This window comes from Lactuca saligna, chromosome 3 (genome assembly GCF_052625555.1).
Source record: "Lactuca saligna cultivar CGN05327 chromosome 3, ASM5262555v1, whole genome shotgun sequence".
Classification (NCBI taxonomy): domain Eukaryota; kingdom Viridiplantae; phylum Streptophyta; class Magnoliopsida; order Asterales; family Asteraceae; genus Lactuca; species Lactuca saligna.
In genome coordinates this window covers 33,184,840-33,211,833 of record NC_136419.1, presented here as the reverse complement: position 1 = coordinate 33,211,833, position 26,994 = coordinate 33,184,840, and the positions used below count along the sequence as shown (strand labels likewise).

Sequence of the window (26,994 nt, the reverse complement as noted above, 5' to 3'; positions counted from 1 at the left end):
CAAGTGTGAGTTTTGGTTGCGTGAGGTGCAGTTCCTTGGTCACCTCGTCAACCAGAAGGGTATTTTGGTAGATCCGGCCCAGATTGAGGCTATGATGCAGTGGGAGGTTCTGAGGTCTCCATCCGAGATTCGGAGTTTCCTAGGATTGGCAGGGTATTACAGGAGATTCATCCAGGATTTCTCCAAGATAGCAGTACCGCTCACCCGACTGACCAAGAAGTCGGTAGCATTTCATTGGGGGCCTGAGCAACAAGTAGTGTTTGAGACCCTCAGGCAGAGATTGTGCGAGGCACCAAATTTTACCCTGCCAGAGAGAGTAGAGGATTTCGTAGTCTACTGTGATGCCTCGATCACAGGTATGGGAGTAGTATTGATGCAGCGAGGCCGTGTGATAGCTTACGCCTCGAGACAGTTGAAGTCGCATGAAGCTAATTATCCTATGCATGATTTAGAGCTGGGGGCAGTGGTGTTTTCCATCAAGATTTGGAGACATTACCTTTATGGGGTCCGTTGTACCATTTACACGAATCACAAGAGTTTGAGGTACCTCATGGATCAACCGAATCTGAACATGAGGCAGAGGCGATGGTTGGATGTGTTGAAGGATTACGATTGTGAGATCCTTTATCACCCGGGGAAAGCCAACGTAGTGGCCGACGCTTTGAGCCGCAAGGTGGTAGCGGCCCCGATCAGGGACATTTGTTTGAGGATGACGGTGATTGCTCCATTATTGGAGCAAATTAAGGAGGCACAGGGAGAAGGCCTCAAAGAGGAGAGACAGAAGTGTAAGAGAATCGTGGGCCGAGTAGCTTCTTTTGACTATGATAGTAAAGGATTGTTGACCCTTCACGAGAGAGTTTGGGTGCCGTACTGGGGTGGAGTACGGCAAGTGTTGATGGATGAGGCCCATAAGTCTCGGTTTTCCATTCATCCGGGGGCTACGAAGATGTATAGAGATCTTCGACCCTATTATTAGTGGCCTTGCATGAAGCGGGATGTCACCTTGTATGTGGAGAGGTGCCTGACCTGCAGGAAGGTTAAGGCAGAACACCAGAGACCTCACAGAAAGATGCAGCCGTTAGACATTCTGGTGTGGAAATGAGAAGACATTACCATGGATTTCATCACAAAGCTTCCCAGGACTACACGTGGAGTGGATTCTATATGGGTTATTATGGATCGGTTGATGAAGAGCGCTCATTTTATACCGATTCAGGAGAGCATATCAGCAGAAAAGTTAGCTGATATTTATGCGAGGGAGGTAGTGGCACGTCATGGAGTGCCTGTTTCGGTGGTGTCAGACCGAGATGTCCGTTTCACTTCCAGATTATGGAAGCGGTTTCACGACGAGATGGGTACTCGTCTCCATTTTAGCACTGTTTTCCATCCTCAGACGGATGGACAGAGCGAGAGAACGATTCATACCCTTGAGGACATACTGCGGGCATGTGTTCTAGACTTCGGTGACAGTTGGGATACGTACCTTCCGTTAGCAGAATTTCCGTATAACAACAGTTACCATGCGAGTATCGATCGACCTCCTTTCGAAATGCACTATGGGAGGAAGTGCAGGACCCCGATTTGTTGGGGCGAGGTCGGTCAGCGAGTCATTGGGAGCACCGAGGTGGTGCTCAAGATGACATAATTGATCTAGCAGGTTTGTGGCAGACTGCAGACTGCTCAGAGTCGGCAGAAGAGTTACACCGATAGGAGGCGTTCAGATTTGGAGTTTCAAGTGGGCGATATGGTCCTCTTGAAGGTTTCGCCCTGGAAGGGTGTTATTAGGTTTCGAAAGAGGGGCAAGCTGGGCCCCAGGTTCATTGGTCCTTTTAGGGTTTTTGCCCGGGTGGGTCGGGTTGCTTATCGGTTGGATCTTCCGTCAGAGCTTAGCCAGATCCACAACGCTTTCCATGTTTCTCAGTTGAGGAAGTGTTTGGTGGACGAGTCAGCAATAGTGCCTATTGAGGATATTCAAGTTGATAACAACCTGAATTATGTCGAGAAGCCAGTTGCGATCTTGGATCGGAAGGTGAAGACTTTGAGGAACAAAGTGATTCAGTTGGTAAAGGTGCAGTGGAGGCACCGTAAGGGTTCTGAGTGGACGTGGGAGTCCGAGGAGGAGATGCGGGGGCATTACCCTGAGTTGTTCTTAGATTTGGCAACAGCAGACTTCGAGGACGAAGTCTGAGACAAGTGGGGGAGGCTTGTAACACCCAAATTCTGGTATGATATTTATATTGTTATTTATTGTTATATTCCCTCAAGTTTTAAGGGGAACTCGACGAGTCAGTAGCTGGACTCGTCGAGTTGGGTCGTGATTTCGAGCAGGTTTAAGTTGGCGACTTGGTGAGTCCGCCAGTCTGGATGAAACCCTAATTTCAAGGGTTTGCACCCTATATAAACAACTTTTGGGGCCTCAAGTCAGCCCCCATCACCCCTCAGAGCTTCATTCTCGAAACCCTAGAGCCTCTTTTTGCATTTTGAGTGATTTTGGTGTATTCTTTGAAGATTTTGAGAGATAAAGAAAGGTAGATCAAGAGGAGAAGAAGGAGATCCTAGATCTTGGAGGACTTTCAGAAGAAAGTAAGGTATATCTTGGCCCTTTTCTGTTTCAATGCTTAAATCTCTTTTGTGAAGCCATTCTTAAACCATTTCTTAGCTTAGTAGTAGCATAGAGGACTCATGGAGTTGATTAACCTTCATATCTAGCTAGATTTGATTTCCAGGAGCTTAGATCTAGCACCTTTATGGATCCATTTTGCATGAAAGCTCTTGATCTACTATTATAGTGTGCTTTTAACCTTAAAACTTCCATTTGATGTTATTTACACGTAAAGTTGGAAACTTTACGTGTAAATCAAGTCCCAGGAACCCAGATCTATTCATGGCATGGATTAGTTTCAAACAAAATCGAGTGTATAGTATTTGCATGCATACGACTCGGCGAGTCGAGTCGCGAGTCCCTTGTGTTTCCTTTTTCGAGTTATGCCGAGTGGAGCCAGTGAGTGAGAAGTGGACTCGGTGAGTTAGAGGGTTAGACTCATTCGTGGAAGAACTCGGCGAGTCAATGCCCCGACTCGGCGAGTTCAAGGCCATCTTCATACTTCAAGAACAGACTCGACGAGTTATTCATACAACTCGGCGAGTCACAGCTAGAATGATCATCTGATGAAGGAGAACTCGATGAGTTGTTCATACAACTCGGTGATTCGGATGCAGATTGTTTGAGTGTTAGTAGCGAAGAGGAACTCACCGAGTTTGCGCCAAAACTCAACGAGTAGTAGCGAGTGGAATCAAGGAAGTAAGAGTAAGGACTTGACGAGTTGGCGGCCCAACTCGACGAGTCAGGTCAACTGAATGTTGACTTTGATAGTTAGGTTGACTTGGACCATGGGTAGGTGTAACACCCCCCTATGGCACGTATCACAATATTGTCCGCTTTGGGCCACTCGGCACGAGGACTTCCCAGGGGGTCACCCATCCCGGTACTACTCCCGCCCGAGCACGCTTAACTGCAGAGTTCTTATGGCATCTGCTGCCCTCACGACTTTAAAACGCGTTGTGACAAGGAAGGTATCCACACCCCTTTATAAGGAAATGTTTCGTTCTCCTTCCAAGCCGATGTAGGATCAGATCTAACCCACTTTCACCCCCCATTATAGGGTTCGACGTCCCTGTCGAACACATCGACCCGTGCCCTGGCAAAGTGATACGTGCCAGAGGGGGGTGTTACAGTTGGTATCAGAGCATTAGTTTAAGCGAATTAGAAATTTTTAGGATTTCTATACTTAAACTTAGAATGCTAAGTGGAATTTTGAGATGTGTGTCTGTTATGTTTTAGACACGAGCACTAGTTTATTTTAGGAATATTGCCTAAAATGCTTTAATTATGTGCTAAATGTTGTGTGTTGCCATATATGATATTATTTGTTCGGATCTATGGTCTGTTGCCGACCGGATCTAGAAACTTTATGTGTGTAGGATTCTAAGCGTACGTCTACTATATTAGAACTAGCATGTAAACGTTTCGGAGTGATAAGGATGATTTCAATATCTATCGTGAATAAGGATCTAATTTCACCTTATTCGGTGTGTAGATCAAAAATGGTGAAAACAAGAAGTGGAGTTGGAAATGCTGAGGAAAACAGGAATCAACCACCAGTGATTGAACAAAGACCTGTTGTAGCAGCAGCACCTGAGCCAATAACCATGGCTGGTGTGCAATTGATGATTCAGACGATGTTGGATCCTCAGATGGAGGAAACTAGACGGTTGCTTCAACAAAATCGTGAAGAACTGTCGATTCGTGTGGAAGAGCCTGAATTAAATGAAGGGCACTCGGAAGGTGGAAACTTCAGTGGATCAGTTGGTCAAGCCAACTCACCGATAGTTAGGCAAGATAACCGCGATGGAAGGAATGATGGAATGGGATGCAAGTACAAGGACTTTTTGACTTGCAAACCATCGACCTTCAATGGAAAGGAGGATCCGATTGGGGTTATGGATTGGATCTCCGAAATGGAGCTAGCCTTCATGACGCGTGGCTGCAGAGGTAAGTTGCAAACCATCTATGCCGTGCGTCAATTCCGAGGTGGAGCCGTTCGTTGGTGGAACACTCTAGGGAAGACTTTGAGCCCTAATGAGCCACTGCAATTGTCATGGGTAGAGTTCTTGGTGCAGTTTAAGCGCAAGTTCTGCTCAGCTCAAAATCTGTTGGAGTTGGAGAACAAGTTCCTGACATTGACTAAGGGCAGTATGTCAGTTGATGAATACACCAATAACTTCACCGATAAGATGGAGTTTGCCTTGCGTATCGTTCCAGACGAGCTGACGAAGGTGGACCGGTATGCGAAGGGACTCCCATGGGAGTATGAGGTGCCAGTACGTCAGGCATAAACTTTAGAGGCAACTATCTGGGCTGCCAAGTCTGTTGAGAACATGATAAAGGGGAGAACCACCAACAAGGTTGAGGTTGGTGAGAAGAGGAAGTTTGAGGGAACATCTGGTTCCGGTAAGAAAAGCAAATTTTCGAAATCTGATTCGAAAAGGTTTGGTGGGGGTAAAGGAGGGGAAGCGAAGTGGTGTGAAAAGTGTAAGAAAAAGCACTTCGGGAAATGTAGCGAGGATGTAACTTGCTACAAGTGTGGAAAGGTTGGACATTTTTCCAATGAATGTCCGAACAACAAAAGGATGTGTTTTGGTTCTAATGAAGAGGGGCATATTTTGAAAGACTATCCGAAGAAGAAGGAGGCAGCTAAGCCCAACATTCCACCAAAGCCGAAGGCAAGAGCATTCCAGATGACACTGGAAGCTGCTAAGGATGAAGCTGATGTCGCTTCAGGTACCTTTCTCGTTAACAATTTGCCTGCCCAAATTTTATTTGATTCTGGAGCCAACTACTCCTTTATATCGCATGAATTTGGTAGAAAACTAGCTTTGCCTGTTGATAGACTAGTTAATGCTTTATTAGTCGAAGTTGCTAGTGGCAAGTTTGTACCTGTTAGCCATCGTATGAAAAACATCTTAATCGACTTGAATGGGAATAAGTTCCGCGAGGAATTATTGCCTATCGAACTTAATGGTTTCGACATCGTGTTGGGAATGGATTGGCTTAGTGCCAATGATGCCGAGATATTATGCAAGAAGAAGATAGTTAAAGTAAACCCGCCTGGAAAGGAATCGTTTATGGTGTATGGGGACAAACGCCGAGTGAATTCTGGAATCATTTCCCTAATGAAAGCCAGAAAGTGTTTGACCAAGGGATGTACATCATATTTAGCATTCGTGATTGATGCTAAGAAGGAAAAGAAGGTGATGCAGAGTATTCCTGTGGTGTGTGATTATCCGGAAGTATTTCCCGAAGATCTTCCTGGATTACCACCTGATAGACAAGTAGAGTTCAGAATAGACTTGCTACCAGGAACCACGCCAATAGCAAAAGCACCTTATCGATTAGCACCAACGGAGATGAAGGAGCTGATGACGCAACTTCAAGAGTTGTTGGACAAAGGTTTCATTAGACCTAGTTCATCGCCCTGGGGAGCTCCGGTGTTATTCGTGAAGAAGAAAGATGGAAGTATGAGAATGTGCATTGATTACAAAGAGCTGAACAAGGCAACAATAAAGAATAGTTATCCGTTGCCAAGGATTGATGACCTATTTGATCAATTGCAAGGTTCGAGCTATTTCTCGAAGATCGATCTTAGGTCAGGATATCATCAGCTGAAAGTAAGAGAGTAGGATATAGAGAAGACTGCGTTCAGAACTAGATATGGACACTACGAGTTCTTGGTTATGTCGTTTGGACTAACCAATGCCCCGGCAGCATTCATGGATTTAATGAATAGGGTTTGTAATCCGTTCCTTGATAAATCCGTGATAGTGTTCATAGACGACATTCTGATTTACTCGAAAAGCCAGGAGGAGCATGGCAGACACTTGCGAGAAGTGTTAGAAGTTTTGAAGAAGGAGAAGTTGTATGTTAAGTTCTCCAAATGTGATTTTTGGATTCGTGAAGTCCAATTCTTGGGTCACGTGGTCAACCAGGAAGGGATAATGGTTGATCCAGCAAAGATTGAAGCTGTAATGAAGTGGGAACAACCGAAAAGTCCCACAGAGATCCGAAGCTTTTTAGGATTAGCCGGATATTACCGAAGGTTTATCCAAGGCTTTTCTTCGATTGCTACTCCATTGACAGCTTAGACCCACAAAGGAGCTGCTTATGCTTGGAGTGAGAAGCATAAAGAAGCATTCGAGAAGCTAAAGAAGAAAGTATGCGAGGCACCGATACTTTCTCTACCCGATGGAGTTGAAGACTTCGCTGTTTATAGCGATGCGTCTAGGGTTGGATTGGGTTGTGTTTTAACCCAAAGAGAAAAGGTGATAGCATATGCGTCTTGATAACTGAAAGAGCATGAAAAGAACTACCCGACTCATGATTTGGAGTTGGCAGCGGTAGTTTTCGCTCTGAAGATATGGAGGCATTACCTCTATGGCACTAAGTGCAAACTTTTCACTGATCATAAGATTCTCCAATATCTTTTTAATCAGAAGGAATTGAATATGAGGCAACGACGCTGGCTGGAATTACTCAAGGACTACGACTGCGAGATACTTTACCACCCCGGTAAGGCTAATGTTGTTGCTGATGCTCTCAGTCGGAAAGTCAATCTTGAAAGGAAAAGGCCAAGAGCATTGAGAATTGAAGTTGTTTCGACCATTGTGGAAAGTATAAAGAAAGCTCAAGAGGAAGCTTCTGAGAAAAATGACCGAAAGGAGGAACGTTTGGGTAAAACGTTGGTGTTTGGTACAAACGGTCATGGACTGAAGGTATTCCAAGATCGTATTTGGGTACCTAAGTCAGGAGGAATTAGAGATCTTCTGATGGAAGAAGCTCACAAGACCATGTATTCGATTCATCCCGGTAGCACTAAAATGTATAGGGACCTGAAACCCTACTACTGGTGGCCGACGATGAAGCTTGATGTTGCAAAGTATGTGGTCGAGTGTGTGACTTGTGCGAGAGTCAAGACACAACATCAGAAACCGTACGGGAGTTTAGAACCTTTACCTGTGCCTATGGGTAAGTGGGAAGACATTGTCATGGATTTTGTCACTAAACTGCCCAGAACAAAGAATGGTCACGACATGATTTGGGTGGTCGTTGATCGATTCACTAAGAGTGCGCATTTCATAGCCGCCAGGGAGAAATGGTCTATGGAAAAGCTTGCGAATTCTTATGTGAAGGAAATTGTGAGACTTCACGGTGTTCCGCTAACAATTGTGTCGGATCGTGATAGTCGTTTCACCTCAAGATTTTGGATTTGTCTACAAGAGGAATTGGGTACCAAGTTGTGTTTAAGTACAGCTTACCATCTGCAGACTGATGGTCAGACCGAACGAACGATACAAACACTTGAAGATATGCTGAGAGCATGTACCTTGGAATTCCTAGGTAATTGGGATGAACATTTACCGTTGGTAGAATTTTCCTATAACAATAGTTTTCACTCGAGCATTAAGATGGCACCTTACCAAGCTTTGTATGGACAAAAGTGTCGTACGCCGTCTTGTTGGCTTGAGGCTGGGGAAAAGCAGTTTATGGGACCGGAGATGGTTCATCAGACTGCTGAAAAGTTGAAAATAATTAGGGAAAGAATGTTAGCAGCTCAGGATCGTCAAAAGAGCTATGCTGACAAAAAGCGAAGACCGATGACTTTTGAAGTTGGAAATTCGGTTTTGCTTAAAGTCTCGCCGTGGAAGGGACTTATAAGATATGGAAAACGGGGAAAATTGAGTCCAAGGTTTATTGGACCGTTTAAAGTTCTTCAGAGGATTGGGAACCAAGCTTACAAGCTCGAACTACCAGAAGAACTGAGTGGAATTCATAACACTTTTCATGTGTGTTATTTACGAAAGTTCACGGGGGAAGTTCCCGACATGATTCAACTTTCGGAGTTGAGAATCGATGAGAACAAAAGGTTGATTGAAGAACCAGAGGCAATTGTTGATCGAAAGACTAAGAAATTGCGACGTAAGATGGTGGAGTTAGTGCTTCTCCGATGGAAACACACGAATGGGCCAAATCTCACCTGGGAGACGGAGAGTGACATGATGAGTCGCTATCCGCATTTGTTTGTTGGTGTGTGATTCCGGGGACGGAATCATTATAAGGTGGAGACAATTGTAACGCCCGTGTTTCTAGACTTGCCATTTTTAGCAATGTAATAGTCTAGGTTAACCTTTGTAACTAAATTTGAAATAATAAAAATGTATTATTTGTGAATTATGTGATTTATGTGTTTATTTTCTTGATTTTTATAATTTAATGAATTAAGAATAAAATAAGCGTCAAAATTAAAGTGTGAGATAAGCCCGACATCTTTGCATAAAGTTGTAGTGGTTGAAACAAGGATTCCGGAGATATAAGGAATGCCAAAATCCGAGTTATAACGAAGAAGTTATGACAGAACTGATACGACGCTGAGTGACGTAAAATATGAATTTAAGATAGAGTGATATTTAGCCTTAGCAATCTAAATGAAAGTCGTAGATTTCGTTAAACCGAGAGCGTGTATAAAAGGAACGCCCAAATCTGACTTCGTATGAGGAAGTTATGATTTTTCTAAGTTTCGACTTAGCAGTATGCAGCCCGAATACTCGATTTGAGATCGAGCGGTTTTTAGCCGAAACAATCTAAATGAGAATCGAAGATCTCATTGTTAGTAGCGAAACGATGAAAAGTTAGGCGAGAACGGACGTCAGACGAAGAAGTTATGAATTTATAACGAAGTTTTTCTGTCCCGGCCTTCTAAAAATAAATAATAAAAATAAAAGTCAAAATTAGCCAATGGAGTCTAAATGAAAGTTGTAGAGTATGGTCTGACCTTCGTGTGGATATAAAGAACGTCGAAAACGGAGCTCGTATGCGAAAGTTTCGCAATTTAGAAAACTGACAAGTCAATTACGCCCCGCGTAATTTGAGTACGCCCCGCGTACTCAGTCGGATGCAACTTGTCTGACCAATACTCGAGTGCCACCAGTCGACGCACGCAGTGACGTCAAAGTACGCCCCGCGTAACCCGAGTACGCCCCGCGTAATCCCAGACCCAGCAGCCTATAAATAGAACTCGAATTCAGCCATTTTCTCTTGTTCAAACTCTTCTCTCTCTCTCTAAGTTTTGCCTCGTTTTGCGTGCCGTTTATACCCCGAAGGCCCGGTAATATTCCCGAGCCCCGAAGCAAGATCCGAAGCCCCGAGAATCCCGAAGAGCGTTATTCCCGAGCCGAAACGCTGCCCGCGAGGAGCCCGGTTTTGTGAAGATCTTCCAGATCTACGGAGAAACACCTCTTCTGCAAGCCGTAGTGCTGCCCGATCATCTTCTGATCAGGTGAGTGTGTAGATACTTTCATTCCAACGCAATATTATGAAGTATTTTATATAAAATACGTGCTATGTGTATATATTTTGTTGTTATATATGTGAATGTATATCCACTCTCTTCTATCTTATAGATCTGATTATTTCTCTATGAAATACGTGTTATGTGTGTGTGCCTCATCTGTTATGTGAAAAATGTTTTGGTTGAGCATGCTATACAGGTTTTGAAACTACGTATAAAAATGTATATTTTATCTACTAACATGTTGGGTAGAATATGGGTAGATAATTGGTGTGTAATAAACAGATGAGAGGCCTCGATGTTGTTTTGATCCAGTCATCTAGCGGAATTTAGATGACGACCACAGACTTTTCTAGACAGTCCAGTGGAACGCTAGCAGGCTCATAACCTGTAGGTGTTAATGAACTTGGGTGTTCATTCGTTGTATTCCATCCCCCCCATGGTTGCCTTATTTGACTTATATTGCTGAGGAACCCCCGAAGCATGTGTAGTCGCCCCAATGAAATATTCTTAGACTAGGTCCCTTGTGTTAGTTATTTTATGGATATAAAGTGAGAATAACGGGAATGGGTAACTGGGTTATTGTTGGTTGATAATAATTAATTTAATTATTTATTGTGGGTTGAAAACCCTATATGCTCACCAGGCTCCCAAGCCTGACCCACTCAGTTGATTTATTTTACAGGAAGTGGCGCAAGAGCTTAAGATGGGCGAACATCAAGTTGTTTTGTTTACAAGTCTGTATATGTATATATTTGTTGAAAGACTTGTAATGCTATCGTTTATGCTTTATGATCTGTATCGGAACATGACATCCCGACTTTTGATTATGAAATGAAATCATATTTCTTTATGAAATGTTTTGATAAATATCTATTTTATCATGTTTTGTTTTTGGGAACAAATTCCACATCTCTTTTAAAATTAAAAGGATTTACTCTGAAAATTATTTTAAAAAGCATAAATGAAATCGGTCTTTTCTGGCCGAGATTTTGGGGATGTCACAGTAGGAGAGTCATTTTACCCTCAGTATTATTATTATCAGTATTTGATTGATGGTGCTCATGGATATTGTAGTCGGGGTGAAACCGGCGACACAGCAGACAGATTCCAGAGCAGTCCTTTCAGCAGCTAGGGTACGAGGTGAGTTTCCTTCCAGTGGGAACGGGTCTAAGGCCACAATGTCGGCCCGTTTAGTTAGTAGTAGTTTCCGGACTCCGGTCCGATGCAGTTGTTAGTGTGTTTGATGCCTTCGTGGCTCAGATAGGATTTATGTGTTAGGTATTATGGGCTATGGCCTGACGTAGTATGCAGTATATGAGTTTATGATCATGTGTGTTATGCTAGTTGATATGTGTTTATGCTATGCTATGCTATGCTCAGTTAGTTTCCGGACTTCGATCCGATGCAGTTAGTTCCGGACTTCGGTCCGGTGCAGGGGACAAGGTCCCAGTCAGTTCCGGACTTCGGTCGGATGCAGTTTATGGGCTTCGGCCCAATGCAGTGGGCAAGGCCCAATACGTGTTTATATGTTATTTTATGGTATGTGGTAGTTTGGGGGAGCTCACTAAGCTTCGTGCTTACAATTTTAGTTTTGGTTTCAGGTACTTCCGCAAGTAAGGGGAAGAGCTTGGGATGATGGCATCGCACACACCACAACTTCAGTCTTTATCCTGGGAGTTTGTTTTGATTCATAGTTTGATTTGATACAGTTGTTTCACGACATTTTATTATGAGTTGAGATATTTGACATATGGTTTTTATGATATGACGATCAATATATAATTTTTATTACTATTTTAACAAAAAAATTTGGGTCGTAGTTAGGGATGTTACAGGTCATAAATGGAACCTCTCTAAATCTCTTTCACTCTATCTCTCTCTATTCGAAATCTCTCCCGAATCTCTCTCAAAAGTTCCCGTAACTTTTCGTAATCATTTGGGCCATCCCGACCCTTAACCATGTCTTTTCTGACCGTGAAAATGGGGACGTCACAATTAATACTTGAAAACTTGTGGAAACATAATAAATATCAATGTTTTATGAAATTTTGTGAAAATTGTGACATGTTCTAGTCACAAAAAAAATAGAGTATTTTTGGGTTACAAAACACTCAAATAAATTTTTGGTGTGTTAAAAACCCACAATAACACTTGAACATTTTACTAAAATATAGTTTTTATTAGTAAAACAATCGTAAAGGGGTGTACTATTTCAAGGGTTTAAAAACTAGAGTATTTTGTTATTTTTACGACACATATTGCAAGTTGACAAGCCATTGGTAAGTATTTATAAATATTGTTATAAATAATTCAATAAAATCGGGATGAAAAACAGGGTTATACGACAGAAATATCCGCGTGTCATAAAACCGCAGTCATAAATTAACACTAAGAACGTCATATGCATTATTCGATAAATTCGCGTAAATTTTTGTTGGGGCTATTGTGAGACACTCATTCACCGTACCTACCTAGCGTACAGCATAAGTCCTGTAGTTATAGTCAGAGTCTTCTGGAGGGAGAGCAAAGTAATTGTGTATAGATCTATACGGAGTTGACACCCTACACCTGAGTTGTTTGCTACAGCTAGACGAGCCATTCTAGGGTGACAAATATCTTATTAGAAACCGACTCCTGAAGAACGTCAAGTCAGACGCTTTAGTCGCATTAGTATGGTTGTAACGACTCACATAGAGTATAACAATAGAATTTTAAATTTACGAACAATTTACACTCTACTAGTTTTATAAAATATAAAACTACGTTACGTCTATTTTTTACACTAATCTCCCCTCTCCGGTCTTAGGGTTTTTAAGACCATAACTTTTTATATAACATAAAATATAGGATTTTCTGGGAACACACTATTTTCAAATACAAAGAAAGGAAAACAAGAAGTATGCATGCAATTATACATGATTTTGGGAACGAGACTCATAACTACTTTTTTTTTTTTTTTTTTTGAAAATATTGGATTTTCTGGAGTTTTGCAACTTACTATAAACTAAGATATTACAAAGTTTTTCCTACAAATATGCTTATGAACTCACCAACATTCTATGTTAACACTTTTTCAAAACGACTTTTATTCTCAGGGACTAAGTGAATAGGTACTCGAGTCTTGGATCTAAATGTTTTGCTATCTTTTTGAGACATCATACTTTATGTTATTTTTGTGTAATGGAAGAACAAGTACAATTTGTAAACGACGAATATTAATATTTTGTAATGTATGATGTGTTGGTTGTTATGTATCAACTATATTCAACTGTTATGATATTACAATATGAAATCACCCGTCCCTGGACGTTTCCACCATCCCGGTTCGGGGATGTGACATATTCAAAAAATTACTTATAGTCATATTAAGTTGTCTTGCAATATTATTTTATTTATTTATTTATTTATTTATTTATTTTTTTGTGAAATAATCATCACAAAATTAATAATTATTATGTAGCCAAATTTCATTCAACTATTACATTTTATTTGTTTGATCACCAAGTGTTAAACTATTAAGAACTATTTTTTTTCTTCAAAAAGAAGTTTGTAAGGTTCTTTTTTTATTTATTTTTCTATAATGATTTACAAATATATCTCAACAATATTTTTTCTGGTTAAAGATATTTTTTTAATAAGAATTTCTTAAGTTTTAATGGTTGATTCATAAAAAAATATCCGGATGGTTAGATTGACATTTTTTCAAACTATAATTGCTTTTAAGAATTCAATTTGTATTTTTGGAATATAAAAACAAACATTAAGTGGTTAAAAAGAAAAATAACTAAAAGTCTTTCAGTAATTAAAAGGAATACAAAAACAAAAATACATTAATTTTTATAATTTTTGGTTTTATCATGTGATAAACCTAATGATTATATTATTGCTATTTGATCATTTTGAAATGCATAACTTTCATATGAACACATGGAGAAACATGTAATTTGCCTATTATGAATTTATGAATTTATATATTTATAAAACAAGCAATCAAGTTACAATAAAGTACTATATTTTTTTAAAAAATTAGTCGGCACTTTTGAGTTGTAAGTAAGTCATGTGGTATCTGAGAATGCCAAATGCCACTTATGAAGAAACTCTTTTAAAATAACAAAAAATAAATTGTCACGACATGGTTTTACATAGTAATTAAATCACCTAAATCCAAATAATAATAGGTTAATTATGATTGTTTACAAATATCCGAATTCGACATAAATCTTTTAAAAAGTCAAACATCTGCTAATAATTCATCATTACAATTAGTGGAATTTTGAATTCCGGGATCTTCCCTCGTTTTTTGTCTCTTCTGTCTTTCAAATTTCAAAAACGTTTTACCTCGCCTTGCTCCTACCTGAACATAAAAACTAGGGTTCTTATTCAGTACGATTACCTATATTCCAAATTTGATTTTGATACTATGTTGCTTGACTCAAATTGAATTTCGTAGAGTTTAATCGCAGGACGATGGGTTGTTTCTTCGCATGTTTTCGTGTTAGAGATGACCGTCGGCCTCCAATCCATCTCCTCTCTCAACCAATTGCTTCCAATCCCAAGGTAAGATCTAGAGCTTAAAGATATAGAAGAAGAGGGAATTTCCGAGATCTGTTGTTTCTAACTTTTGTTTATTTTTGCCTCGGTCAGGATCGTGAGTCTGGAGCTAGAAATCATTTATCGACTCTGCTACTTTTCGAAGGTGAGTTGATCGGTGTTATTTTCTCATAGCTTCGTGAACATTGATATAACTGTTTTTATTGGAGCCGCTCTCATTTTCAAGCAGGTTTATACATTTAATTTTTCTATTTCACAAAAACGTTTGAGAATTTTCTTTAGGGTTTGTGGATTTATTTGCTGATGTATTGCTCATAAAATCCTTGTTCATCTTTCAGCTGAAGATAGAGATCAATCGCCATGTAAGGACAGGAAATGCGGTGTTCTAGGTTCTGCTTCTCCTGATTTCAATTCGACGGAGCTGAAAGCTGAGGTAATAATATTTTTGTTGTCTTCTACAATGAAAAACGATCAGCAAGTGGTGCTAGTACACAACTCAGAAGGTCTGGGTCAAAATAAATTAAACCGTTATATTTTTCAGAGCCACGTTTTGCGAGTTTTGACTTATTTATTTGAGTTAGACAAGCTTTAATATCATGCTATTATCTGTCCTTTTCTCTCAATATAAAGTAATCTATCATATTTTTGCCTCTAGACTTTGCGTAGGCGATCCACTTTTCTTGCTTGTGATAATTCTCATTTAAGTGGAATGATAACTCTTGCTTCAATTGAATGACTAGCCTTTTATCTTACTCATGTAAGATGTTTTTTTTTGATAATGAGTCAGAGCTACTTTACTTAACCTCTTTATTGACATTTCTAAGAGCAAAGAAAAACAATAGGACAACAAACTGATGCTGCATCTTGTATTTTTGAAAACAATGTTTTCTGTTATTGATGCTTTTTCTGACACAAGGTTCTTCAAAATTTTGGTTTATTCATATTTGAAATCACTTTTTAGTTTCTAACTTGTTCGTGTAGCATCCTAAGGAACCTGGCAATTTTGCAAATATTTTTTATTAGGTCGGTTGTACATCAACTTCTTGTTTCTGTCATAGTTAACTGCTATTTACAACACCTATTTGATCATTTTTGTTTACTTTTCTGAATGCTGATCGTTGTTCAGTAGTTATTTTACATTTTTTTTACTTTTCCAAGAGTGTTAGACCATATAATCTTTTGGTGAAGGAACTAATTGATAACCTCATTCATTAGGTCTCTACTTTCCTTTTTTTTTTTTTTTAAATGGGTTACATTCCATCTCCAAGTGAAGACAAGATCCTAACTCCTAAGTAAGATGTTTTGGTCAGTGTTAGGTCTCATAAGAGACAAAAACCTGTTTCTTAAGAAAAAGAAAGACTTAGTTAACACCAAGGGTTGTTGGGTGCCAAATCTGAAAGGTGTCAAACTTTTAACATATACTGCCTATCTTCCCAAAGTACAAATACATTCCCATTTGACCCAATCAACCATTTTTAAACCATATATAATAAAATATTGCCTATACTTGGAAGGTTACATACTTCATCAAAATGTTGTGCTTTGTATACTAACATCTCTTGACCACATAGGTAATAATTTCACTGTATATATAATTTATATAGGGAAAGAGGAAAGCAGGCAGTTAATACACAAATCTTTAACAAACACCCAACTTCTAGCTATACTTTTATGGTTTAACCAATCATCTAACTATAAATTGTAATTCTACAGGCTAAGTTTCTCAAAGCTTGTGGTACTTTACCACAAACTCCAGTTGAAATTCGGAACAATGAGAAACTGAAAGATTTAGAACCTCAAAACAAAGATACAAAATCATCAACATTTCATTCATGGCTTCAAAATGATAGTCTTGAAAAGCTCAAACTGGAGAAGCAATCCGATTTGCAACCTTCTGCAATCAAACTCTTTGAAGAATGGGACAATAAATCAGATTCTTCATCACGTTCACTAGACAGGTAATATCTCAAATTTAGTCAGTTTTTTATTTCTAAAATTACAAAACCAATGCTTGTAACAAACAGAAAAGGTAACTGCTTTTGTTGGGTAGTTGTGTGACAGGACATGCCAATCAAGCACAGAGTCCTATTGCTTCATCTACTCCTCTAGTTGCAAACACACAGTTTGGAAACAAATCTGTTCGATTTAAATCTGAGATTGATGCCTCTTCATTTTCATCAAGTAGCTCTTCATCTGAAGTTACTTCCCAAGAACCAAATTCAAAACATTCACCTTACCCTACCCCTCTCAGCTTAACCAATGATATGCAAACACCTGGCACTGTCTTCCATGCATCTTTTCATAACAAAGAAACTGGGAAGAAACCAAGGATCAGATCTCAGTATGTGATCCCAGTGCTAAGCCCTGTGGAAAATGCCACTCAGTTGAAGAAACTCGTGGAAGAAAGTTTTAGCTCTGATGACTCCTCAACTCAATTTGAAGAACATTATAAGTCACAAGTTGAAAGAGAAGAAAAAGAGTTAAATGTGGATACAAGTTTGTCTTCATGGCTACCACCAAAGCAGAATCATCAAGGCTCCATTCTTCCTAAAATTGGCAAAACTCCAGGGGATAGACCGATACTAGGGATGGTTGCAGCTCATTGGAATGCTGATGAAGCTGCTTCTTTCCCACCCAAGTGGTGGGATGGGAATGGAATCCCCAATTCCACTCATAAATACAATGAGGTAAATCTTGTTCATTTCTATCCATCTTTTTTACCTGTTACATGTAACATAAACAAAGCCAGACTTGGTATATCATATATCATATATCATATATCATATATCATATATGCCTTGTGTTTTGGGTGTGCAGGATCAGAAAGTTAGCTGGCATGCTACACCTTTTGAAGAAAGATTAGAAAAGGCTTTATCTGAGGATAAACTCACTGCTGAAAGGTATGTCATACTCTGAAGTTTTCTAAAAGATTCATCGCTATGGCCGGATGGGCTGAATAAAGGCATATTTGGGGATGTTTCTTTTTGACTTAATGGACTAAGCATTTATTCTAGGCAACTATACATAATACATGACTTTTTCTTTTTTACTAATTTGGACCAAATGACCTAATGGGTTAAGGTTAAGGTAAAAAAACCTTGCTTAATGTATTAAGACACCAACCCTTTACTTATTTGCCTTTTTTCGCCTCCTAACTGCTCTCATGTTAAAACTTATAAATGCTGCTAAAATTGATGAAAGTTGTGAGCTTTTGTTTTTTTAGAATGTAAGGGTAAAATGGTCGTTTGCTCTCATTCAGCCAGTTTATTTAGTCCAGAAAAAAAAGATATTTTATGTATACAACACTTTATCCAGACACACATCATTACCCATCCAGCCACTTCACCCCCATACTCATAATTAGGAAAAAGAAGAAGAAACCTCTTTGTCTTTTGCACATAGTAGAGAAAGATGAATGAGATTTTTGTTTATAAGCAGGAAGCAACTTGGAAAGGTGCCACTGGTGGATATGGATGAGAAAGATGAATGTGAGAGCACTGGAAGAACACTGCAATCTTGTAGTCGTTTTGAATCTGGTTATGTTCTGATCAACAGTTCTTGACTGCTGAATGCTGATGCCAGTTGTGTATGGAGGTAGAAATGTAAAAGACCAACAAGTGTGTTACTATTTGAAAAATGAGGGAACTTAAGCAAATTGTATAAATATAAATGTAACTGAATCATGGGATTGGATTGGATTAGTCTTAATCCTTAAGACTTTGGCTATGAGGAGTAGGGACTGTATAAATCTATGATTTGTCATGTGCATGCTTATTTTTGTCTTAAAATGTTAGGTTAAAAGATCTGAAATATTAAATGTTAGAGGTTAATAAGGATAATATACGGACTATTTTAAATGAACCAAACTACCAAGTAGACAACTATACATTCCATGTCTAGCGAAAATGAGTGATAAATCTAACTTTTGTTAAGTAATAGCTACAAATAATATGTATACAAGTGTATGTTGAAGCAAGGTCTACGGTGCTCAACAAATAGATCTTTGGTGCTTGAGAAGGAGGTTTGTGGTGCTTAGACCAAACTGTTTTAGTTGAAAACATTAAACGTTATTTTAGGTCAATTTTTATCATTATAAATATTAAGGGTGAGCATATGTTGGTTTGCAGGAGAGGATCTATGTAGGAGCCTGGGGTAGCCTTTGACCTCTTAAATTTTCAAGCGTAGTGAAACTTTTTTGATAATTTTTCGGTGTGCTACCCCTAAAATTTACGTGTGCTACCCGTGACATTTTGTTATGGCTTCGCCATTGTTGGTTTGAGTTGGTTTTGGGAGAAAATTGAACCCAAATCGTAAAGCTTGTTTTTACGTGTTTAAAAACCGTTGATTTCATAATTTTTTTGGGTCCAGTTTTCCGCTTTCTGGGTTTGAGCCATTGGGTTTTTGGTTCTTTGATTAAAAACTATATCCCTAAGGAAAAACAAGGGAAAACAGAGTCACAAGCGGTTTGGCCAGTGGGATGCAATGGTACCGCTGGTATGCAATTTCTTTCTCGGTAGCTTCAGCGGGTTGAGCTGTGAAGGGAATTTCAGCGGTTTGGTGAACCCATTGTTAATGCATGCGAATTGTTTTAACGTTTCATGTGATTCCATGTATGATTCCCTTCATTTTGTTATTATTTAACATGTGAATTTTATTGAACATACCAAAAGTGCATTTGAATTAATTGATTGAACAACTGCATTTAATTCTTTTAACTGTTTTTTTTTAAATAAAAACAATACCAATATATATATATATATATATATATATATATATATATATATATATATATATATATATATATATATATATATATATATATATATATATATATATAAACAATACCAAAACGTTTATCATTTATCAAGATAACACTCAATTCTTTGAAATTTTTTCCACTTCATTCAATTCTTTTGGTTACATTCAATGGATTCATGAGGCAAAGCTAAACAAACCGGTTCTAGTCAAAGACACAAATCAACACAAAACGGTTTAAGTAAGGATATTCAATTTTCTTCTTCAAGATTTCAAAATCCAAACTATCTACCATACCAAAACTACCCAAAAGAATATTACCTAGTGCAACAATCTTACAACACATTTAGGTTTGCATAGGAAAAACCGATTTATAATCCATGTAATCAGTTTTCTCAATGGGTTCCAGAAACCCAATTCCGATCTTCTCAACCCGAGAATTTTCAGTTCTGTGATGCTCAAAACATAGAATTTGACAGTTCTAGTGACGACATGGTTCTCCAAAAAAACAAAGAAGAAACCAACAAGGAGTTGCAACCGGTTGCTGAGAAAAAGCGCAACTATACAAACCGTCAGAAGTTAAAGAAATGTGTGGAACACGATGAGTTGTCTTTAGCTACGACATATGTTGATTGTTCTATAGAATTTGATAGTTCTAGTGACATGGATTCCCTAGAATGCTTGGTAACATTGACTGCACACATTGGAATTGGAGGTATTGTCCAACGAAATTGAGAACCCAATACACGAGGGGTGACCATCAATATCCAACAATGATACTAGAAGCGGTGGTGTCACAAGATCTATGGTTTTGGCATTCATATTATGGTGTAGCCAGTTCGAACAATGAACTGAACGTCATTTGTCAATCACCACTTTTTGATGATAAATATCTTGGAATATGACCCGATTATTCATTTTATTTGAATGGTGAACACTACAAGCATGATTACTATCTTGCGGATGAAATATACCAACATGGGATGTATTTGTGAAGGCATATCTACATCTAGTAACCGATAAAAAGAAACGGTTCAAAGCGACACAAGAATCAGTAAAAAGGGATGTAGAATATGCTTTTGGAGTCCTTAAAGTACGTCGGGACATATTAAAAATGTTTGCAGGAGCTATAACAGTGAAGAAAACAATAAATGTAATATACGCTTGTATTATATTATACAATATGATACTGTAAGATACGAGTGCTGTGATATCTCCTGTGTATCAGCCCTCCCCCTCCCCTTCCCCCCAACAAAGAAATCGATGACCCAAAAATACTACATGAATTGCACAATGATGAAACCCACTACCAGCCTCGATCCGATCTTACTGATTATATTGAATGTGTCTACATTTCAACCCCGGATAACTAGTTAATTTTAATTGTTGTTTTAGGGTTTTAATTATTTTATCTTGAAGTGTGTTTTTTAAATCTCGTGTATTTTTTATTTGTAATGTGGTTTTTTAATCAAATGTTAATTTTAATATAATTTTAGATTTTAGATTTTCTTTTTGTTTTAAATTAGCACAAGTTTATTTTTTAATGAAAAAAAAATGTTATGTTATGTTTTATTTTATATTTTCTAATTTAATTAAATAAAAAGAATGGCGTGACAAGTGGATTAAGTGAGTTGAGAAAGATATAATTTACATATGTTGTAGGTTGAGAAAAATAAAAGTGTGAGGAAATAAAAAAAAATGATATGGTGGATTAAAAGGGAAAGATTCTCTCCACCCTAACTTATTATTATTTTTTTTAAATTGTCTTTATTTTTTTAAATGTTTGTCTTCCTTTATCTCGGTACCCCATATAAGCTTTATATCGCTAAAATTAAGTGGTAAATTAAAATAAAATTTACCATAAAATATGATGTAAAAATTAAGGAAATGAAAGTAAAAATAAAGGAAAATGAAAAATATGGGAGACCACTTATGGCCCATTGGGCCCATATCGTACATATAGCCATTTTTAGGGTAATACCTATGAAATTCTTGGTTAACAGATTAAAATAATGTGTCTTTTTCTCTTATTATGTATAATAATAAAATAAAAATAAAACTGATTTAATAATAAGTAAAATCATTAAAAGAATGTGTATTTTTCTCTTATTATGTATAATAATAAAATGAAAATAAAACTAATTCAATAATAAGTAAAATTGTTTCTATATGCATGTCAAGTGTCCATATTAAGCTGTGTTATACGGATATTTATCTTTCATAACCGCATTAGCTTCATATCACTACCTCCATCTTTTATTACATTTTTCAATTCAAGGTGCATCACCATGTCCATAGACCATATAACAACGTATCGTCAAGTTTTCTCTTTCCGTCCCATCTCAAAAGGGAACTGATTTGTACACAATATTTTTTCTCCGTACACAACAATTTGTGCTTTAAAGTGTTGTATTGTACAACTCTATAATGCATAAATTGTTGTGTACGGTAAAAAATTGTTGTGTACGAATCACTTCCCATCTCAAAACCATCGGGCTGCCACAAAAATTATCATCTTTACATCCCACACCCACCACAACTTTCTTTTAATAAAAAATATTAAACTAATTATGATAACATTTCATTAAATATAGAAACAGAAATTACAAAACTAAATACTCACAAAAACATTTCATTCCCAACCCCAACGTTGTGCTATTTCACGCTTGCGTGTCAAGACTGCATTCAACTGCGCCCCAGCCAAATGATCATGCGGTCGAAGATAAAACTGCATATCTTTATCCTGTCGCTTCTCCCGCATCATACGCACCCTCTCTTCTTTTTCCTCCTCCATGATCCGTAACTTCTCCGCCTTGAACTCCTCTAGTTTCGCTCGATGCCGTTTTTTATCCTCCACATCTTGTTTGTTAACATTACTAAATTCAGAAACAATCCTTAGCAGTTGTTCATCCCTTTGTTGTTGTTGTTGTTCAGAGGATGATGATGATGCCGCTTTATTCCCCTTTCGTTGCGGTTTTTGCGGCTGTTCAACATTAAACCCCTCATCCTCTTCGGGAAATTTGTCATCCACAGAAGTTGTGTAAGTGTTTGATTCAGATGTCTTCGTCTTTTTCGGAGGGTTTTCTTTGATAATCCCCCATGCTGCCTCGTGAGAAAACGCTTTGTTTTTAAAAAGGTTTCTGTATTCGGTTTGTGCTAACAACAATATATCGGCTTCTGATTGACCACTTCGGCGTTGTGTCAGTTTGTTGTTGTAGATATCGTTGAACTTCTTCATCTTCTCGTGCATGTTCTTCCATTTTGAATTCATTTGATGAACAGTTCGATCAGTACCTCCTAATTGTTTGCTAAAATATTCAAGAATCCGCCTCCAAAATGAATCGGATTGTTGCCGATTTTCAATTTCTGGGTCTTTTGAAACATCGATCCAAGCCTTGGCTAATGCGACTTCTTCATCGATGCTCCATTGCTTTGACTTTTTTTTGGTAGACTGATGACCACCGGATGAAGGAATGTCGGTTTGTGGAATGTTATATGAAGATGAAGGAACACTACTAGAAGAAACACCAAGAACTTGAGGTCTTGGAAATGGTGAAGAGCCTGGTGAATTTATCATTTCCTGCAGCTATAATCGAAAGTTAGTTGACAAAATGCAGAAAAAGTTTGCAACATTATTTGGGTAACGAAGTAATTGGTTAAAAGTTAAAACACTTGAAGCAAGCAGAAGAAAAGATAATAAGGCAGGGGGATTCACTAACAGTGGTGGACGATGAATGATGAGGGCTCTCGGAGTTTCTAAAAGGCATTTGGAGGCACATTGAATCAATGCTGACAACTGAAGTAGGTGCAGTAGTTGGAGTTGATGGCGTTGAAGAATTTCCTTCAATGGGTGATTGTTCCATTATCTGATTTCCAAAATCAAATTGTAGAAAAAGAATTATTATTGGAGTTTATCAAATATAATATGGGTTTCTAAAACAGCTAAAACTATTGTTTTCATTTAAAGTGTAATGTTCAATCCAATCTGACACATACAATTTTTATATAAGATGGAGGAGATAGAATCAAAGCTGGCATGTGATCCACACTTAAATCAACTTAATTGAAAATTTATCTACAGAATGTATAAAAGTAGAGAGCAGTCTGACTCGGAATTTTTTAGAAAATTAAGAGAGCGCTAAACAATCGGTAATAAATTCAATCGAAGTACTGATTCTCGAATGACATAAGAATCAGAAGGTTTAGAGTAAGAAATTTTCGCAAGTATTTCAAATCAGTTATCAGGAATTACGTATCGTAACATGAATAAATACATATTAGCTATTAAATTTCAACAGTGCAGAAACATTATACTTGTAAAATGCAAACCAACCTTTGTCGTCACACAAGGAGAGACGATGCCCACAGCAGAGAGAACCAAATAGACGTCGGGGCAAGCGATAGGGGTAGAAGCGAAAATAGAGCAGAGGCGGAGCACACCTGCGGCGGAGCAGTCGCCGTTGATCGGCGAGGGGGTTTACGGGATTGCTGTCGTGCTCACTGTTGTCGATTCAATTAGGGCTTTCTTTTTTTGGATATTTAAACTCATATTCGCGTCGTTCGGGTGCATTTTACATGTCTAATGTCCATTTTCATTTTATCTCCTCGTCCATTTTCATCTTCCATTTATTTATTTATTTTTTAAATACATATATTAATAATTTATAAATTAAATCATTCGATTTACCAAATAAAAAATTTAATATTAAAATAATAATAACTAAAACATTACATTATCTTACACAAAAAAATGCATAATAAAATAAAAAATCACATCATTGTTAGTAATCATGATTTACACTCAAGCTCTGGTCCATTTTTGTGTCTCTATTGTTTAACCCTTACTATTAACTACTAATTAATTTATTATTTTTATATGATACTAGTTTACAATTCGTGGAACTACGGTTATAAAATTAATTAAATTTTTCATAGTAAAAATTCAAAATTACTAATCAATTATTTTAAATAAATTATTAATTAAGAGATGTTTTTATTAGTTATATGAAATTATAATCGTTGATTCAAATAAATATGTAAATTAATTTTTAATATATATTAGATATTTTTTATTTGTGAACTAATGCAAACAATAATATAATTTTAAAATTTAAACTTAAAATAGAGAATAAATACATTGACAAATAGCATCACATTAATGATGATGTCTAATAAATTTAAAATAGAGAATTAATAGATTGACAAGTATCAACACATTAATTAAGAGGTCTAATATGATGACACATGACAAAACAACTACTTTTTTATTAGTATAGAGATTAGAGCTATAAGTTAAAACCTTACTGTTGAACACAACCCGTAGTTGATGCCCTTCACCTCCAACAACCTTCTTTAATAGTCGTTGAGGTGCCTTAATTAGATTCAATATTTTTCTCGTTCGTCTTTTTCCTACTAAATAATAATCCTGTCTTCGTCCCCAAATCAGAGCTCTTTCTTTAGCTTCTTCTATTGTCTCCTCTACTTTTGTCTCTTCCTTGGATGACTCCTGCCTACTAGCCTTCTATCACCTCCTCGGATGACCCCCCCGTCTTTGAGCCTTCTATCCGCCGCAACTTGAGCTCTCTTTATTTTTCGAAGCTTTTCTCCAGACTCCTTGTTCGCCGACTTCATGATCATCGCCACCACCGACTCTCATTTTCTTCTATAACAGAACCGTCTTTGGTCGTCACTTCTTCTCTCTTATTCTCCGACGAGTAGTCGTTGTTGGTGATTTTAGTATCACCATGTCATTTATGTAACTGGAACCAACATGTGAGCTAAGGAGCTTCATAATTTGTACTCTAATGTATGATTGGGGTTGTGCGGAGTGCACATATGTATAAGATCGAATTAGAAGCCGGTTCAATGACAAGTCGGGGTCCAGGGGCAGCGCCCCGGGGTCCGGGTTTCCAAAGGGGTGGCGCCCCTTTAGCGGAGTCGAGGGCAAGCGCCCCTAGCGGGGTCCAAGGGTGATTATGATAAAACTGACGGCATTCATCAGTTTTGGAAACCCTAAATCCTCATCAAATATCCGAATTACCCTGACTTGTTTCCAAAGGCATTTGTAGAGGCCCAACTCTAATGAAACCCTAATCTCGTTTCTTATATAAACGACTCTTCCTTTTCAGAAGAAAGTGACGAATATTAGCTCTCGTTTTCATCAAAACTCTCACAAAATCTCTCTAGCAAATTGACTTATGATTTCTGTGCCTAGAATCGTAAGTGTTCACTTGGATTATCATAGGCTGAATTTCTTGCAACCCAAGCATAGGGTATAAATATCAGTTCGGAAAGTGTTCCCACGATCCAAGTTGGTATCCAGATCTCCACTACAAACCCTAGTATTCCTAGAGTCGCCATCGCTCGAGCTCTGCCACCACCGTTGTTGCTATCCACATCTATGGTTTTTTTTTTTAATTTTTTTTCCAGTTTAGTCGTTTCATTCCGGTCAAACATCGGGGATGTTAGTGATTAGGATTTAGGTTATGCGAATTTTATATCTCTATTTATAAGAGGGTTTACCTTAATATTAATCAAGCGAGTTATTCTCTTACAATCACTTCCTAATTGAAAAAAAAAACCATAAACTTTAATATATATATATATATATATATATATATATATATATATATATATATATATATATATATAAAAGTTAGTCTATTATGTTCCATCAAATTTAAAATAAGATTTTTATATATTTATCACTTATATATTATTTTAAGGTTAGCTTGGTATTGTTCGACATCATTTTCTTATTGTTTATAAGATTCTTATGGTTGAATATCAATTTCATCATAGTTACATATCAAATTATCTTCTCCTTCTAAAAAAATATTATGTAATAGTATAATGCACACATACATTATATTTTTTATTTATATGGGAGAACATTCTTGTGTCGGTTCTCACCATGTGCCAACATTGCATAATGACACCAAATACTCATTTCATATCATTCCTTGTTAATTTTTGCATCATATTGAATTTTATGTTTTTCTCATCTTGTATGCATATGGATGATTTGAGAAATGTATCATATATTTAAGATATATCACATCAGAAATATAATACATATGCTTGTATTGTACTCTATTAATTTTAAACAGACATACAAATGTTATTCCATTTAAGAGGTGACTAGATATAGACTATTGATCAATAACAATGATGTATTTATTGGAACCGAAAATACCAAATAATGCACGTTAACTCAATAGATCATGTTAAGTCACTTCTTCTATTATCACCATTGGATGATCATGATTGGCATGTATGTATTAACCTATCATGAGTTAGGCTAATTTGTCCACAACTAATGCATACAATCAATGCTTCCTATCATTAGCAAGGAAGTCATGTCTGGATTCAATTGTTGAATGTCATGCACATAGGTTTACACAAATATTGTTTATCGTAAAGGTTGATGACACCTTCAAAAAACTTATAAATACTTTCCTCGTCTAGCTTTCTCAAACATCTTTAAAAACTCATCCCATGAATCAGGAACGATGTCGTATGCTAGTTGATGAAGTGTAGATATACACATTTATATAATAGTAAAATCCCTTCTAGCTCTCATATCCCATGCAATCCAAAAATATGGAAACTCTTTATCTAAATCATGAACTATCTCAAGGATATAGTTGTCTAATCATCCGAAATTGTCATATAAATGTTAGAGATTAAGTGGGTATTTATATAAGATTAAAAAAAATTATGTTTTCAGTTCTTTTAACTGCCAACGATCATATTTACAGTGGAAAAACAAAATTGGCATCAA

At 37.5% G+C, this 26,994-nt stretch overlaps 2 protein-coding genes across 4 annotated transcripts; one reads left to right on the top strand and one right to left on the bottom strand.

Annotated features, from left to right (window-relative positions):
* The first annotated feature begins 14,191 nt into the window (after positions 1-14,191).
* LOC145035078 (protein JASON-like) lies at positions 14,192-18,218 on the top strand. Of its 2 annotated transcripts, XM_078983658.1 has the most exons (8): positions 14,192-14,288; positions 14,369-14,462; positions 14,550-14,601; positions 14,795-14,889; positions 16,170-16,414; positions 16,507-17,143; positions 17,274-17,356; positions 17,895-18,218. In XM_078983658.1, the coding sequence occupies exons 2-8, from the start codon at positions 14,373-14,375 to the stop codon at positions 18,016-18,018; spliced, it is 1,326 nt and encodes a 441-aa protein (XP_078839784.1). In that variant the 5' UTR covers positions 14,192-14,288; positions 14,369-14,372; the 3' UTR covers positions 18,019-18,218. The 2 variants fall into 2 exon arrangements, with proteins under 2 accessions (XP_078839784.1, XP_078839783.1); XM_078983657.1 differs by lacking the exon at positions 14,192-14,288 and having other exon boundaries at positions 14,295-14,462.
* A 3,552-nt stretch (positions 18,219-21,770) lies between these two features.
* Positions 21,771-23,769, bottom strand: LOC145035077 (uncharacterized). Of its 2 annotated transcripts, none has more exons than XM_078983656.1 (3): positions 23,545-23,769; positions 22,931-23,077; positions 21,771-22,791 (listed from the first exon to the last, which is right to left on the bottom strand). In XM_078983656.1, the coding sequence occupies exons 2-3, from the start codon at positions 23,072-23,074 to the stop codon at positions 21,844-21,846; spliced, it is 1,092 nt and encodes a 363-aa protein (XP_078839782.1). In that variant the 5' UTR covers positions 23,075-23,077; positions 23,545-23,769; the 3' UTR covers positions 21,771-21,843. The 2 variants fall into 2 exon arrangements, with proteins under 2 accessions (XP_078839782.1, XP_078839781.1); XM_078983655.1 differs by having other exon boundaries at positions 21,771-22,797; positions 23,545-23,767.
* Between the last annotated feature and the right edge of the window lie 3,225 nt (positions 23,770-26,994).